At 37.0% G+C, this 14593-nt stretch overlaps 1 protein-coding gene across 2 annotated transcripts in view; it reads right to left on the minus strand.

The window, feature by feature from the left end:
- Nucleotides 1-14593, minus strand: part of GAB1 (GRB2 associated binding protein 1) — a 124531-nt gene that overhangs the window by 41494 nt on the left and 68444 nt on the right. For both annotated transcript variants that reach the window (XM_021679364.1, XM_021679363.1), the window contains exon 2: nt 4902-5196. In XM_021679364.1, the coding sequence (XP_021535039.1) occupies nt 4902-5196 (295 nt within the window). The remainder of the gene's footprint in view (nt 1-4901; nt 5197-14593) is intronic.

The following is a 14593-nucleotide window of genomic DNA, read 5'->3' on the forward strand; positions in this document are numbered from 1 at the left end:
GGTAAATCTAACAAATGGATACAAACAAGAAAGAGCAGTAGTTGCAATTTTCAGTGAAGCAACCTGCAATTTCTTCAATTTATTTAATCAGAAATTGAAGATCTTTAATCATAGCCCAATCTATTTAATGTGTTTCAAATAGAAATTTTTTCAATCTTATTTGTCATGACTATCTCCTTAACAGGTCGTACAAATATTCTTGGGAGACTTTAAAAATAAACCCTTAGGAAATGCTGAAAATGCCTTAATTCTTATCCAGAAGTGTCATGGCATCAAAATCACTTTTTCAGAGTTCTAGGTGCCTGAGCCCCATCTCAGGAGACTCGATGAATCAATATCTCAATACCTTGAAAATGTGTAAGAAAACAAAACAAAAACCATATAAACGCTCTGGTTGAACTGGTCCTCAGGAAAATGCAAATTAAAACCACAATGAGACACCACTACACATTCACTAGAATGGCTAAAATTAATGACTGACAATACCAAATGAAGTGATCTGAGCAGCAGGTACACAGACTTCTGTTTCCATATGTAGATAGAGATGGATATATAAAGTTATATAGTTATATAGTTAAGAAGCACCGCTTTACAGGAAAGGGAAGATATGCACATTCTTACATTAGCTTACCTACTTTTCTAAAGGGAAGGATATCAAATAGAGAAGCACTATTTTTTTTAAGCTACTATTACCTGGGCATTCTGAGAAAAGCAACTCAACTGACTGATAAAGGCAACTTTCTAATCTTGCACCCTGAAATTAGACCAGGAGCCTTTGCGCCAAGTTAGTTAGCTGTTTAGAGCCTTTAGGCTGTGTTTCCTGGCACTTGTTTAGCAGATTTAACAGCTTCCACCTCGTTGTAGAAACAAAAATAAATCTGCACATTTCCAAGAAAAACAAAAGAAATTAGTTTCTACCCTCAAATCTGCTAAATAAAAGCATTCATAGGAACCGCACATAGTTAAATGAGCTAGAATTTAAAAACAGATTCAGCTTGCCAGCATTCTGAGTATTCAATAATAGCAGTGGTCACCTGGGGCAGCGGAAATAACATGGTAACGATATTTTGGGAGGTTCCTGGAATCAAAACACAGGTCAGATTTTTCCCCTTTCCTTTTGTTTTCAGCAAAAACTAGTTATTCTCCTAGGGACTGTGGATAGTTATTTTCTCAGACTGTAATATCCAAGCATAGGATATTTCTTCCCACATCTAGCCTGACACGAGTAGAGTGAAAAATGGTTTCGTGTCATTAGTTTTAAGCCAAGAGTGAGAGCATACTCAACTCTGAAATGGGAACAGCACAGGGCTCCGGGGACAGATCTAGGTAAAAACAAAACATCTATTATTTAGTGATTGGTGGGAAGATCTATTTGGAAGGAAGAGAATATAAAGCAGGTGGTAAAGTAAATGGAAGAACTCAGACATTTTGATATTTATCTTGTCATATTAAACTGTACAAACATGATCACAAAGGATAATAGCAGTTCTCTGCAGTTCAGAATTTGGTACAAATCTTTAAATGTGTGGATTTTTTTTAAAAGGCATCTAGCAAAGTCAGCTACTACAAATGAATAGAGAAAATACAGTGGTTAACTTTAAAGCCTTTTTGCAGTTTTGCTACTATGCATGAAAAATCAAAATTATAGAGTAAAATATTTTTGTGGCCCCTTGATACTACACAATGAAGGACTGTTCATCTTTCACTGATTTAGGACTTACTGATTTATTTACAACTTTATGATTTATGAGAAGCTCAAGTCTTCAACATCAGAGTAAGACATTTCTGATTGTAGCTATTGGGGAAAAGGCCAGGATGAACTTTAAAAAATCTATATTGTAGAATTTAAAAAACAAATGCAGTTGTGTTTAAATATAGCTCGTAAACTACATTTAGAAAGCACTGGCCAACTGAAGTCCTTAGTGGCTTGTTTTAATGAAGCGATAAAAAATGAGTTATGATTAGCACAGCTGTTCTTGGTAACCAACTCATTACATATATCAAATTTGACTAATAATACTATTAGTTTTCTTACAACCTCTCCCTTTATTGATATTGTGAAGACAGAACATTCACAAGTTGAGAGTTTCATTCAAGGCAAATATACTTTATCTGTTTTAAAAGGATTTGGGAGTTTGTCCTCCTCCCTATATTACTAAGTTTATAAAGTGAAAAATAGACATTGTGACTGATTCTGACCACCAATATCAATGAAAATGTTCCACTAAGTACAAAATAAACTTCTTAGTACATTATCAGCTGCAGTCACAGAACCATTTAAAACTACCTAGACTTTTCCTCACCTTCTTAAATTAGCTGCTATCTGTGTTATTTCTTCTTTACCAGGACACTTATTCCTAGAGTATTTGCCTGTGTCTATTAGACTGACTATAAGCTCTATGAGGGCAAGAACTGTATTAACACAGTCTTACAGTATCATACTTTAATATATGCACATAATCATACTTTAATGCATTGTAAAGTCTGATTATACACCATATATATACACACATATATGTGTATATATATACATACATATATGGGTGTGTGTATATGTATATACACACACATACACACACGTATATTATGTATCTTGCACTCACCAACTGTAATGAATTATTATGGGTACGACTCCTTCCCCACTAGATGCTCACTCAGTTCCATGTCTATAATGTTTGCCATCAGTCTCCCTGTCACCTAATAATATGTAGGTTAAACGAATGTCCAAAGCTTAGTTGAGTGTTGGCAAATTCAATAATTTGGTAAATTAATGAATCAATTTTCTAAAGCAAACAAAACTTTCCTTCTTTCCAGAGATGACTGGGTGTTCATCAAACTCTCAGATGATGAGAGTCATCTTAAGGTGGACAAATGGACCAGACTTTATGCCTTGAAACTTGCAAAGTTAATCTCAGATACTTGTGCATTCGAAATTCTTATGGGGGGGGGGGTCCTCAACTCTACCCACCCCTGAATGGGCTTCCAAAAATTATACCATTCCTTGACTGAAGAATGTATCTCCTCCAGGAGGGTATCTCATTTCCTTTGTTAATTATATTTAGGAGAATTATATAGAAAACAAAGAGAGATGGAAGAACACCTACTACTCAGTCTTTCAGATCAACAGAATCAATACAGGCAACCGATGAGGACAGAAGTCTACTTTTTATGTCACTAAAAACAAATTCTAAACTGAAACGGTAGCAGGCAAAAGAACATCATCAACCCAAAGAGTATACAATGACTTAAATTATTTTAACTGAAAATCCATTACATCATGAGCCTAATGTAGTATTTTAATCCAAAAATTATCATTACTGAGTGGTCGTTAAGTAACCACTAGAGACCTATCTCATTTGTGACTTTAACTTTAAAATCCTCCACTGTACTCAAATATAGACTATATATGCAAGAAGAAAAGAAAGGAGTTTAACTGGAGTTAGAGGTAATACCCCCACACCCACTTAAAATGTGAACATATTTAGTACTTCACAAAAACCACCAAAGCCTTAATTCCACATGTGAAACAATTTCTTGAGGCTTTTAATCACTAGAGTTCTGTTGAAAAGCTCTAGCTCATTAGCCACCTCCTGTCTAAACTGGATGCCTCCTTTCCTGTCTCAGTGCTGCCCCCTCAGGATTGTGGATTCCCTCGCCAAGGGGTTTCCCCGCCCCGCTGGGCCAATCCCAGTCCTGGAAGGCTTCTTCTTGTGGGCCGCTGACTGGCCAGAAAGGAAGCAGCAGGCTGACCTGAGCTAATTAGAGATGATTGCTCTTTCACTTCAATCCAAAACTTGATGTTGATTGTTGATGCAATTTTTCCAGCCCTCACCGAACCTCCGGCACTCCTAAATATAGATATTTGGAAATGCACACTGTAAACGTGAGTATAACCATGAAGATGGTAAGGTACAAAGTCCTCAGACCGCCTTTATTTCTGATTTTCGGCTTTACGAACCTAAATGTGTGTTGGAGTCCCCTAGATAGGTGTTTGTTATAAATGGAAGAGAAGTAGAGAAGTGGACAGGGACTAAGTGGTCAGGAAAGCTATATAAAAGCACCTGAAGAGGAATTCCACCTGTAAAATTCTTCATGAGACCTCCACCCACTCAGCTCTTCCCAGGACAGGCACTCCAAATCTCAGCTCCTCAAGCAACTCTCCCCCTGCCTTTATCATTCACAGCCCCCTGCTCCAGTCACGTGGAATGCTGTTCCACCTCCAGGTCATTTCTCTCCCTTGCCCCTAAGTCTAGAGGGTTTTGTATCCCTTTTTTTCACTTATGTAGAAATACTACTTCCTTCAAAAGCCTAGAGTTTACCTGAGAAGCTTTTTTTCACTACGCTTATCCAAACCTTGAGCCTCCTCTCCCTCCTTGCTCTTTTTAGGACCTCTGTGTTAAGCAAACTCATTTGTTACTTGTTCATCATGTTTTGTGACTGACTGTCATTTGCTTTTCATAGGTATTGATAATCGTCTTGGCTATTTCCTAACTTCATAATCCAATACAGTTTTTAAGATAACATCTAAAGAATTGAGTCACATGAAAATGATGCTTTTAATAGGTGAAAAAGTCAAATATCAGCAGTGCTATAAGGTTCAATTTGATATATACAGACGCAAGAAATGCTCTTAAATAAGTATGTCTTCTTGTCACCTTTTTTCAAGACATTTATTTAGACATGGTCCCACAATGGTTAAGTTTCCCCTAAAACCTAGAAAAAATTTCTCCCCAAAATGATTAAAGACTTTAGTGCTTTTTTTCCAAATGTTGTTTGTTAGCTATTATAAAAAGGTAAACAATATTATATTGTGTAATTGAAATAATAAAGAATTTTATAACAGTTCTAAAAATGCAGTAATAAAGGAGAACTCAGGTGGAATAATAAAATCTTGAGCTTACCTTCTTCTGTAGGATTAAATCCACAGATGTCACAAATACAACGAACCCACTTATTCATCTCTTCCTCACTGTCTGCTACCAAGTAGAATATTCGGTCAATGGTGTTGATATCAAAAATGTAGCTGTTTTCAAACTCTTTTTTGTTAAACGTCAATCCAGCATCAACTTGCTGACATAAGTTTAAATCAATAATACGGATAGGCTTCTTGGCATGATCATTTTTGTAATATTCCAAGACATCTGGATCTCCAGTTAAGCGACCACTGCGTAACACAAACCATCTCCTCTTCCATGCCTGGGAACAAAACAAAAATATCCATCTAGTATTAATTTGACAGAAATTTTTCAAGAAAGTGCACACTTATCAAACCAATTTTACAAATGTAATGTCTAGAGAAAGTCACATACATGTTTTGTTTCCACAGAATAATCTACCGCTCCAGCAAAATTTACTGATGCCTCAATTAACTTAATAATATGTCTATATATACATATTTATTATGTTCTATTATACCTTCTAATAGAAGACTAGAAGATACTGATTGTTATCAGAAGGTATTACATTGATATGTAATATCAAGACAACAAGGAAGACGTAGTTTTTACTAAATATAAAAAAGCAATGGTTTCAACAAATGGAACCAGGAAAACTGGGTATCCACATGCAAAAGAATGGATTTGGGACTCTTTACATCATACAGAAATTAACTCAAAATGCATCAAAGACCTAAACGGAGGAGCTAAGACTATAAAACTCTTAGGAGAAAACAGGGAAAAGTTTCATAACATCAGATTTGGCAATGATCTACTGGATATGATACTAAGGGTGCAGAAGAAACACACAAAAAAATAGGTATACATCAAAATTTAAAATTTACACACTGAAAGACTCGATCAATAGAGTGAAAAGCCAACTCATAGAGTAAGAGAAAATATCTGCAAATAATTTATCTGATAAAAGATTAACGTCTAGAATATATAAAGAATCCTACAACTCGATAACAACAAAAATAACCCAATTTAAAAATGGGCAAAGGACTTGAACAGATTCTCCAAAGATATGTAAATGACCAGTAAGCACATGAAAAGATGCTCAACATCATTATCATTTAGAGAAATGTAAATCAAACCCACAATGAGACACAACTTCATACACATTAGAATGTCTGTTATCAAAAAAGCAGAAAATAACAAGTGTTGGCCACGATGGCAGAAATTGGAACCAATGTGCATTGCTGATGGGAATGCAAAATGATGTAACTGGTATGGAAAACGGTACGGCAGTTCCTCCAAAGATTTCAGTTGTGAATAAATATCCAAGAGAATTGAAAGCCAGGTCTCAAACAGGTATTTGTACACCCATGTTTACAGTAGCATTATCCACAGCAGTCGAAAGGTAGAAGCAGCCCAAGTGTCCACTGCTGAATGAAGAAATGAATAAAATGTGGTATACACACATAATGGGATATTATTTAGTCTTAAAAGGGAATAAAAACCTGACACATGCCATAACATGGATGAATCTTGAGACGTGATGCTAAGTGAAAAAAGCCAGTCACTAAAGGACAAAAAACTGTATAACTCCACTTATATAAGGTACCTACTGGTAATCAAATTCATAGAGACAAAACGCAGAATGGTAGTTGCCAGTGGCTGGAAGGCAGGGATAAGGAGTTAGTGTTTAGTGGGTACAGTTTTAGGAAGATGGACAGTTCTGGAGATGGACAGTGGTGATGGCTGCACAACAAAGTGAATGTACTTCATGCCACTGAAACTGTACACTTGAAAATGGTTAAAATGGTAAATTTTATGTTAGGTATATCTTACCGCATTAAAAAAAAGCAATGTTTTTTCATGCCTTAATATCATGCCATAAAGAATACATAAAGATGCTTCAAAAGACTCCTTTGTATTTTAAGCTATAGATTTCTCTCTCTCTTTTGTGTGTGTGTGGGGGGGGGGTGGGAAGGAATTGGGGGGGGGGGGTTCAGAAGCTTTCCCGATTTCTCACTTGAAAAGCAAGCAAAGAGGGGCACCTGGGTAGCTCAGTCATTAAGCGTTTGCCTTCGGCTCAGGTTATGATCCCAGGGTCCTGGGATCGAGCCCCGCATCGGGCTCCCTGCTCGGCGGAGAGCCTGCTTCTCCCTCTACCACTCCCCCTGCTTGTGTTCCCTCTCTCACTCTCTCTGTCAAATAAATAAATAAAATCTTTAAAAAAAAAAAAAGAAAGAAAAGCAAGCAAAGAAATGGACTGTGTCTTTCTTCTGGTCAGTCTATTGTTCAAAGACCACATGGGTAAGATCTGTATTCTTTGAGTATAGGTTGCAATCTTCCTTCTCCTTTCCCTTTCTCCTTCTCTTCCCAACAAACATATATTGGCAATCTGGATATGTACTCACAGAATGTATTCTCTCCACAAGCTTTGGTAAATTTTGAATATGATGCTATGCCTGAAGAAACCTTAAATTCTTGTACTATTACTCTCCCTGAAATCTACACTGGTTAAATAATAAAAGCAGAACCAAATGACTGAAACAGTCGGCTTCAGCTGTCTTTAAAACCAACAACTCTGCCCAGAAACAATACAAAATCTTACTCCTCTCTGAAGGCCTTCCTCTTTACTAACCTGGACAACTGTACCCATAACTGAATTAACTTGGGTGATAACTTTAGGTTTAATATTTAATAGATTCTTTAAATTGTATCCATTCAAGGAAATATAGATACACTAAAAGGTAAATCAACGAGTTAACCAGTCAGTAAATTATTGATTATATTGTAAACACCTGTAGGAAGAAATACAAGTAGGTAATTCATGATGCTACTCTCAAGAAGTTGACTAATAATGAAGAAAACATTTACCATACATGAAAATATTTGAGAATATAGCAAACCCGGCAAAGTATCTGCAGAACTATCGCTTAATGGAGAAACATTCCTTCCTGGAAAAACTGGGTGCAATCCTCTTCAACAATATTGGTAGAAATATCACAAAGGCCTAAAAATATTATGTAGTTCTTTAATGTCATCAAGGTTTTAAATTAACATCCCAGTCTGACTACAGCTCCAAGTAAAGAGTAAATAATTAGTGGTGTCCAGAAGGAGAAGGCAGTGGGGAGTTCTTACACATGCATTAGAGAACACTGAAAAATCATGATGTGTTAATTCACATAAATTTAGCACTGGTTTCTGGATTACAAAAATCCATTTAGTTACCACATAAGACATCTATTTACTTCAAAATAAATAAATATCATCTCTTAGTAAAGTTATGCTTCTATGGATACCTCCCTATCAAGCAGGAAGCTTGCAAAAGTAATAGAGAAGTAAGGAGAAAAGAAAATACAGTATTATATCATTTATCTAGGGCCATCGAGGAATCCTATCTTTTAGTAAGTGATTTCTCCAGATAGTGAAGGTTCTGTCTTTAAATACAGAAATGACTTTTTAAAACTTTAATGTCTTGTATGGAAATCTTTCTAAAATGCCTTACTACATAATTCATTGAACATAATTCATCCAGTCCCCAATGACTCACTTAGTATTACAGGCATCAATCTCTATTCTGCACTTTTAGGGAAGCTCTCAAAGGCTACTGAACTGTATGGTGGATCATTTGCCCCTATGCTAAATAGTACCATACTGCTGTGCTCCTATAGTTCATCTATAATCTTCTTAGTACAGTTAGGCTTATCAATTGTCACTTCTCTCTTCTAATAATACAGTTAATAGGATGCCAAACTGTTTCCTGCCGCAGAGACTTTACACATGCCATTTCCTGAGTCTAGTATGTTCTTTCCTTGTCTTCGGCAGGCTGACTCTGACCTTCTAGGCCTTCCCTTCCCAGTGGCCCCTAATGTAAAGTAGGGCACAATTTCAGGATCTTATTGCCTATGTAATATACTTTATTACCTATGTAGTGATTATTGTCATTTTGAAATTTAAATTTTCTTTGTATTTATTTAACACCTAACTCCCTCAGCAGACTGTAAAGTCCATGAAGACAGTGACAATTTGTCATTACGTGCTCAATGCATAGCACAGCGTCTGGTACCTAGAAATACTTGTACAATAAAGAGAATTCCCCGAAGACTCTACGGTTGTAAAATTTTGAGAATATTAGATTAGATAGATGGGCCACGTTGAATAGAAAGGCGTGCTTTCAAAAACTCTTCCACTTGAGAAAAAGAGCTCCAATACTGAACATATGCATAATAAAATAAACATAACTAAGACAGCTTTACCAAAACACATGCACAAAACACCTTGGGAAAATGACAGAAAGAAAAGAATGGAAGGTGTCCTTCTGCTACGGCTTATGTGTCACTCTTTGCCTTCCAGTTAACTGTGGCCCCCTTGCCATTTCTTTGCTTCTCTGATGAAATGATATTGTTCAAACTTAAAAGGCTCTTGGAAACTAAAATAAATAGCCAAGAAATGAGTAGCAATCAATCAGGGTGCAGTAGATAGGTTGCACTAGCGATTACAGAGGATAAGAGAGGAACCCTTACAGCAGGAAATTACAACATTAAAACACAGACTTTAGCCAACAGCACCTGCCACTTATTTATTTTTAACATGGTCCAAATGTGAATGTTTGTCTCAGTCACAAAATGAGTCACTCTCATCGAATCTGGCACAGATTAAACTGGAAAACAAAAGCAATTACATAAACTACACACTTTAATAAGGCAGATACAAAGGTTCTCTGGATTATGGTACAAAGCACAATTTAGCCACAGAATAAAGCTTGATGCTCGACAAGAGAACTGACATCAGCACCCCTGCTAATCACAGCACAAAAGCTTCTCTATGTTTTGTCAGAGCGCAAAATGGGCCCACATAAATCAGTCTTTGTTATCTGAAAATATCTGGGATTCTTAAAGTTTGCCCTATTTTTATCCTTGCTGCCTTGGTAGCCCCAGAGAAAGCTGTACATTGCCTCACCAATCCTGCAGCAGTAACAGACAAAAAAGGACAAGTTTTCTAGAAACCTTCAAAACCAAATACTCAAAGCAATTTTACACAAAATTCATGTGAAAAATCATTTTCACTACTGGACTTCCATTACAAGCAGGTTTGCTTGAGAGGAACTATGCAAATTTACTTTGTTGTCTTTTCTTATATGCAATACTCATTTCAATTTTAAGTTGAACAAATGATGCAGTAATAAGACTTCATCATTAGGTCTGCATTTTGAAGTAGCTTAAAAGCACCCTCCTCTAATCCCAGTGTCTTGTCTCAGGGTTTTAAGAGTAACTTTGGCTACTACATTAACATCCAAAGAGAAGAGCCTACACAGTCCATGGATCCCAATGGAATATATTTAGATGAGATGCCAAACTAAATATCCATAATGCTTGGAGTATTTGTACGGCCATTTACCCATTCCCTGTATCCAGTGACTGCCTGCAGGATAGAGCCCAAATCTGGCAGGCAGGGCACACAGGGCCCTCCAAGCCTCTCCTTTCTCTCCAGCCTCACTTCTTGCCTCTCTGCCTTCCAACCACATCAGAAGTGATTGCAGTCCCCCTAACACTCTGATTCTCCCGTGCCTCTGGCCTGACACATGCTGCCCTATGACACAAAATCTAACCCCTAGACTCAGCTCAGACCCCTTCAGGGCACCATCCCTGAATGGGCCCCTGCAAGCTCCCCATTTCCACCCTGATGCTAGTTATGATGTTTGACATTTCTACAAGTAAGTTTCTTGAGAGCTGGAGCTGTATTTTTTCACCTTCATCTTTCTTTTCCCACTGCCCAGTCCTAAGGAGGTGCTCAGTCTACATCTGCTGAATATGCCAGTCAAAGGAGGCAAGGATAAAAACAGGGAAGCTCTCACATTATCTTATGCATTATGGGGATAATGATATAACTGCATTCTGCCCCACCCATTTGTAAATGGGGAACTCAGGCAAGATAGAGGTGTATAAGCCATAAACTAATTTGTTTTAAAAATTCTACAGATATGGGAGGTATTTTTAAACTTCATTTTAAAGGAATTGTTCTTTTAAATACTTTCTGTACTTAAGCAAATTACGTAAGTTAAACTGAAAACAGGCTTGTCCCATTGAAGCGAGGTCTTAAGATAGGTTTATCATACACCCTACTGAGTATGGGTATGTACACACTGGCTAGAGACTACAGCTGGAGCTCCATTATCTGGTGGGAAGAAAAAAAATCTCAATCCAGATGAGCCTCAAACCATTACCTGCAAGAATATTAATAAACTCACAAAATATGCCTAATTGGCCTAAAATGGCAAATGGGCTCTGTTTTAAAGAAAAACACTGTAACTGCTGTGCTGCCGTTTTCAGACTTCTCTGTGTATCACCGATAGAGAACATGCCCGCTGTAATGCTCGCCAAGACTCCTTAATCCCTTTCCTGAATCCTTTACTGGAAGAATTGATTACTAAAGAAATAACCAATATATGGGTGGGCTTAAAAAAAAGAGGTCAAGGTGGTCCAGTGATTCTCAACTCTAACGGCTCATAAGAAATATCTGGAGAATTTTACTTAAAAAAAAAAAAACAACCCTGATGCCTGGGGCCCCATCTCTGATAGACAGTCGGCCTGGGGCATTAGCCCTAGCACGGGGCATAGGTAGTTTTAAATGCTCAACAGATGATTCTAACGTACCGCCTCGGCTGAGAACCACTGGCCCAATCAACAGGCAGAATTAGGTTGCTCAATGAAACAGAATTTCAGAAACAATCAGAGATCCTTTTAAGCTTGTATCTATCTAATTCCTCATGCCTTCTACTGTTGCCAATGAGGTTAAATGTATCTCCCTCCTTGTTTTTGTTCACAATATTTATCCCACCAGCAAATGTTTGAACTCCTTTCTACTGCTGGAAACCTAATCCTTAGTTCTTTAAGATTCTGTCCAAACCTTCCCCTTTCCTCTCCACACCTTCCGTCTGGACTCTTGGCAACACAGCAGTTACTGCTCTGAAATGTCTCTTGCATCGCTACGGGACAGTGTGGAACCATCTGTTATTTTACTACATACATTTCCAAATGTTCCCAATGCTTATAATTATTTCCCCAACTAGACATCAAGTTCCTTGAAAGCCAAGACCATTCCTTTAATTTTTCTGTATCTGCAACAGCACTTTACACGTTGTGAAGCCCTCAAAGCCTTGATGGGATGCTTTTGAAGTTTTCCATTCACCAGAAGGACTGCAGAGAGTCAGTGAACTGAGTGGAGAAGATCTCGGGGAAAGAAAAAAGAAGTCCAAAGTTGTTACGAGGGTGAAGTTCAAACTCCTTTCACAGAATGGCATACAGGGTTCTCTTAAATCATACTTACCTGTCGCTCACCTCTCTGACCTTTCACCTCCACAGACCACTGCACCAAACACCCACGCTCTGTTGTTTTGAGTCTAACACACCCTATCTCTCTCGCCCAATGAGCTCCTACTCATTCCTCAAGGCCTCTTCTCTGAAGCTTTCCTCAACTCCCCCCTAGTTAAGGGACCTCCCAGCTACATTCCTTTAAACTCTCAGCACATGGGTCCCAAGCAGCCCATTAACAAGCTCATTCTCTTACAGCACTTCCGAAAAAACTCTGATGACTGCATTTGGTCCCTCATCGTTGTCGAACCCTAACAAAGTTTGCCTTGACCGGATAAACTGAAGAACAGCACTCTCTACATTCTTGAGCCAACTGCCCAAGAAACATCACCACTGTAATTTTACTAACCCTCTATCATCCTTGCAAACTGGGAAAGAAAGGACAGTGAAACTTTCTTATTTGAAATCTCTTAAAAGGCTACTGATGGTTAAGGAAAAAAGATCGTTACCATGAATTCTTTGGTAGAATTCAAAATTTATGTATGATCGCCAAAATCTGTAAAATGTTATGAAGATATGTGTTTCATAAGATGAAAATGCCATTTTTAATAAGACAGTTTTTTTTTAAAAACGGTTTTATTTATTTATTTGAGAGAGAGAGCAAGTGAGCATGAGTGGGGCGGGGGGGGGGAGGGGGCAGAGGGAGAAGCGGGCGCCCCGCTGAGCAAGGAGCCCGCGGACTTGATCCCGGGACACTGTGGTCATGACCTGGGCCAAAGGCAGATGCTTAACTGAATAAGCCACCCAGGGGTCTAGTAAGACAGGTTTTAATCTAAATTTCTTCACCAGGGCAATGGTTAAGTTACATAAATGATAAAACACCTATACAGTAACAAATCAATGTAAAACACTTAAAACATAGATCTATATATGTCAAATGAAAAGAAAGAGCAACTTGCAGAATTATACATACAGTACAATTCCCATTTGCCTGAAATGAATGTGTGTTTGTACACACAAACTACATTTAGATAACATGTCTGGAAGGAGACACATTGGAATCCTTCACTGTGGTAATTCCAGAAATAGGGATGGGAAGGTCAGACAAGTTTCCTAATTTTATTTTATATACTTCTGTATAGTCTGATTTTTTTCAAGGAGCTTCCATTTATTACTTCTATAATTAAAAAAATATATAACATGCTTAAAAAGCTTATGACTAAAAATGCTCTAAAAAAGAAGTCTATTAATATTTAAAAATTTAGGAACGATGTACACGAAACAAAAAAGTTTATGTATGTATGGAAATGTATACTCTTCTTCTTACTCTGAAATTAGTGAATGAATTTAGTCTTTCTTTTAAATATAGAATTCCAGGATACATCTGGAAGGAGTCTTAGTCAGGAAATAGCTTAGACAAAGTAGAACTACTTTGTTTTAAAGACTGGAATTTAGGGGGTTAAAAAAAAAAGGCAAGTTGGGAGCACTTAAAAGACTTCCCATAAAATTTGGTGGCTATAATATTCATATTATTTTAATTTTCTTTAAAAACCATGTCAGTAAATGGTAATATACTAAATATCTAAATATTAAATATCTAAATAAACACTTTGGGAATTACTTTACCTATTAAAAAGTATTAAATTTCCATAATAATACAACCAGGGTAAATAAAATAAAGAAAAACAAATTAGCCATGAAACAGGGACAAAAGAAAACCATTTGCTTTAAAAGACTTGAGTTGTTTTCCAGGAAGCACCATCTTTTCTCATAGAGCAAAATAAGGAAAAAACAGGCTCGGTGGAAGTTTCCACTCCACTGGCTCTATCATTATGATCATCTGTTCCAAACACACACAAGCCTAAAATTTCCTGTTTTCAAACTATTGTCACCATTTTCTAGCCTGGTGCTATCTGTGCTAACTTTAGCTTAGTAATATAAACAAAAGAGTACACCAAAAATAATGTAGAACAATGCCTAGATGTAGGCTAACAACTGTTCCACAAACCTTTTAATAGTTTACATATATTGCCTGAACAAAAACAAATTAGCTGGACCTGAAACAACTTCCTAATAGCAAAATTAACCAAAAAAAAAAAAAAAAAAAAAAAATCAAATTTAACTCAGAAGTAAATACCTTAAAAGAAAAAAAAAATCAGGGAATTTTAACTTACTAACTAAAAGTTCATATAATTTACTTGTTGAAATCATTGTTAAAGGGATGCCTACCTCAAAGCCGTGGCATAAGTCCCACATAAAACAAACGAAAGAAGTAACAGCAGAAACTTCTGAGTATTTAATGTACACAAAGCAGTTGTGTTACACCTTTTCTGGGTCATAGACCACTTTGAGAATCTGATAAAAGCAATGTAACTTTTTCTTAGAAAAAGGCAC

The sequence above is a fragment of the Neomonachus schauinslandi genome, chromosome 2 (genome assembly GCF_002201575.2).
Source record: "Neomonachus schauinslandi chromosome 2, ASM220157v2, whole genome shotgun sequence".
Lineage (NCBI taxonomy): Eukaryota > Metazoa > Chordata > Mammalia > Carnivora > Phocidae > Neomonachus > Neomonachus schauinslandi.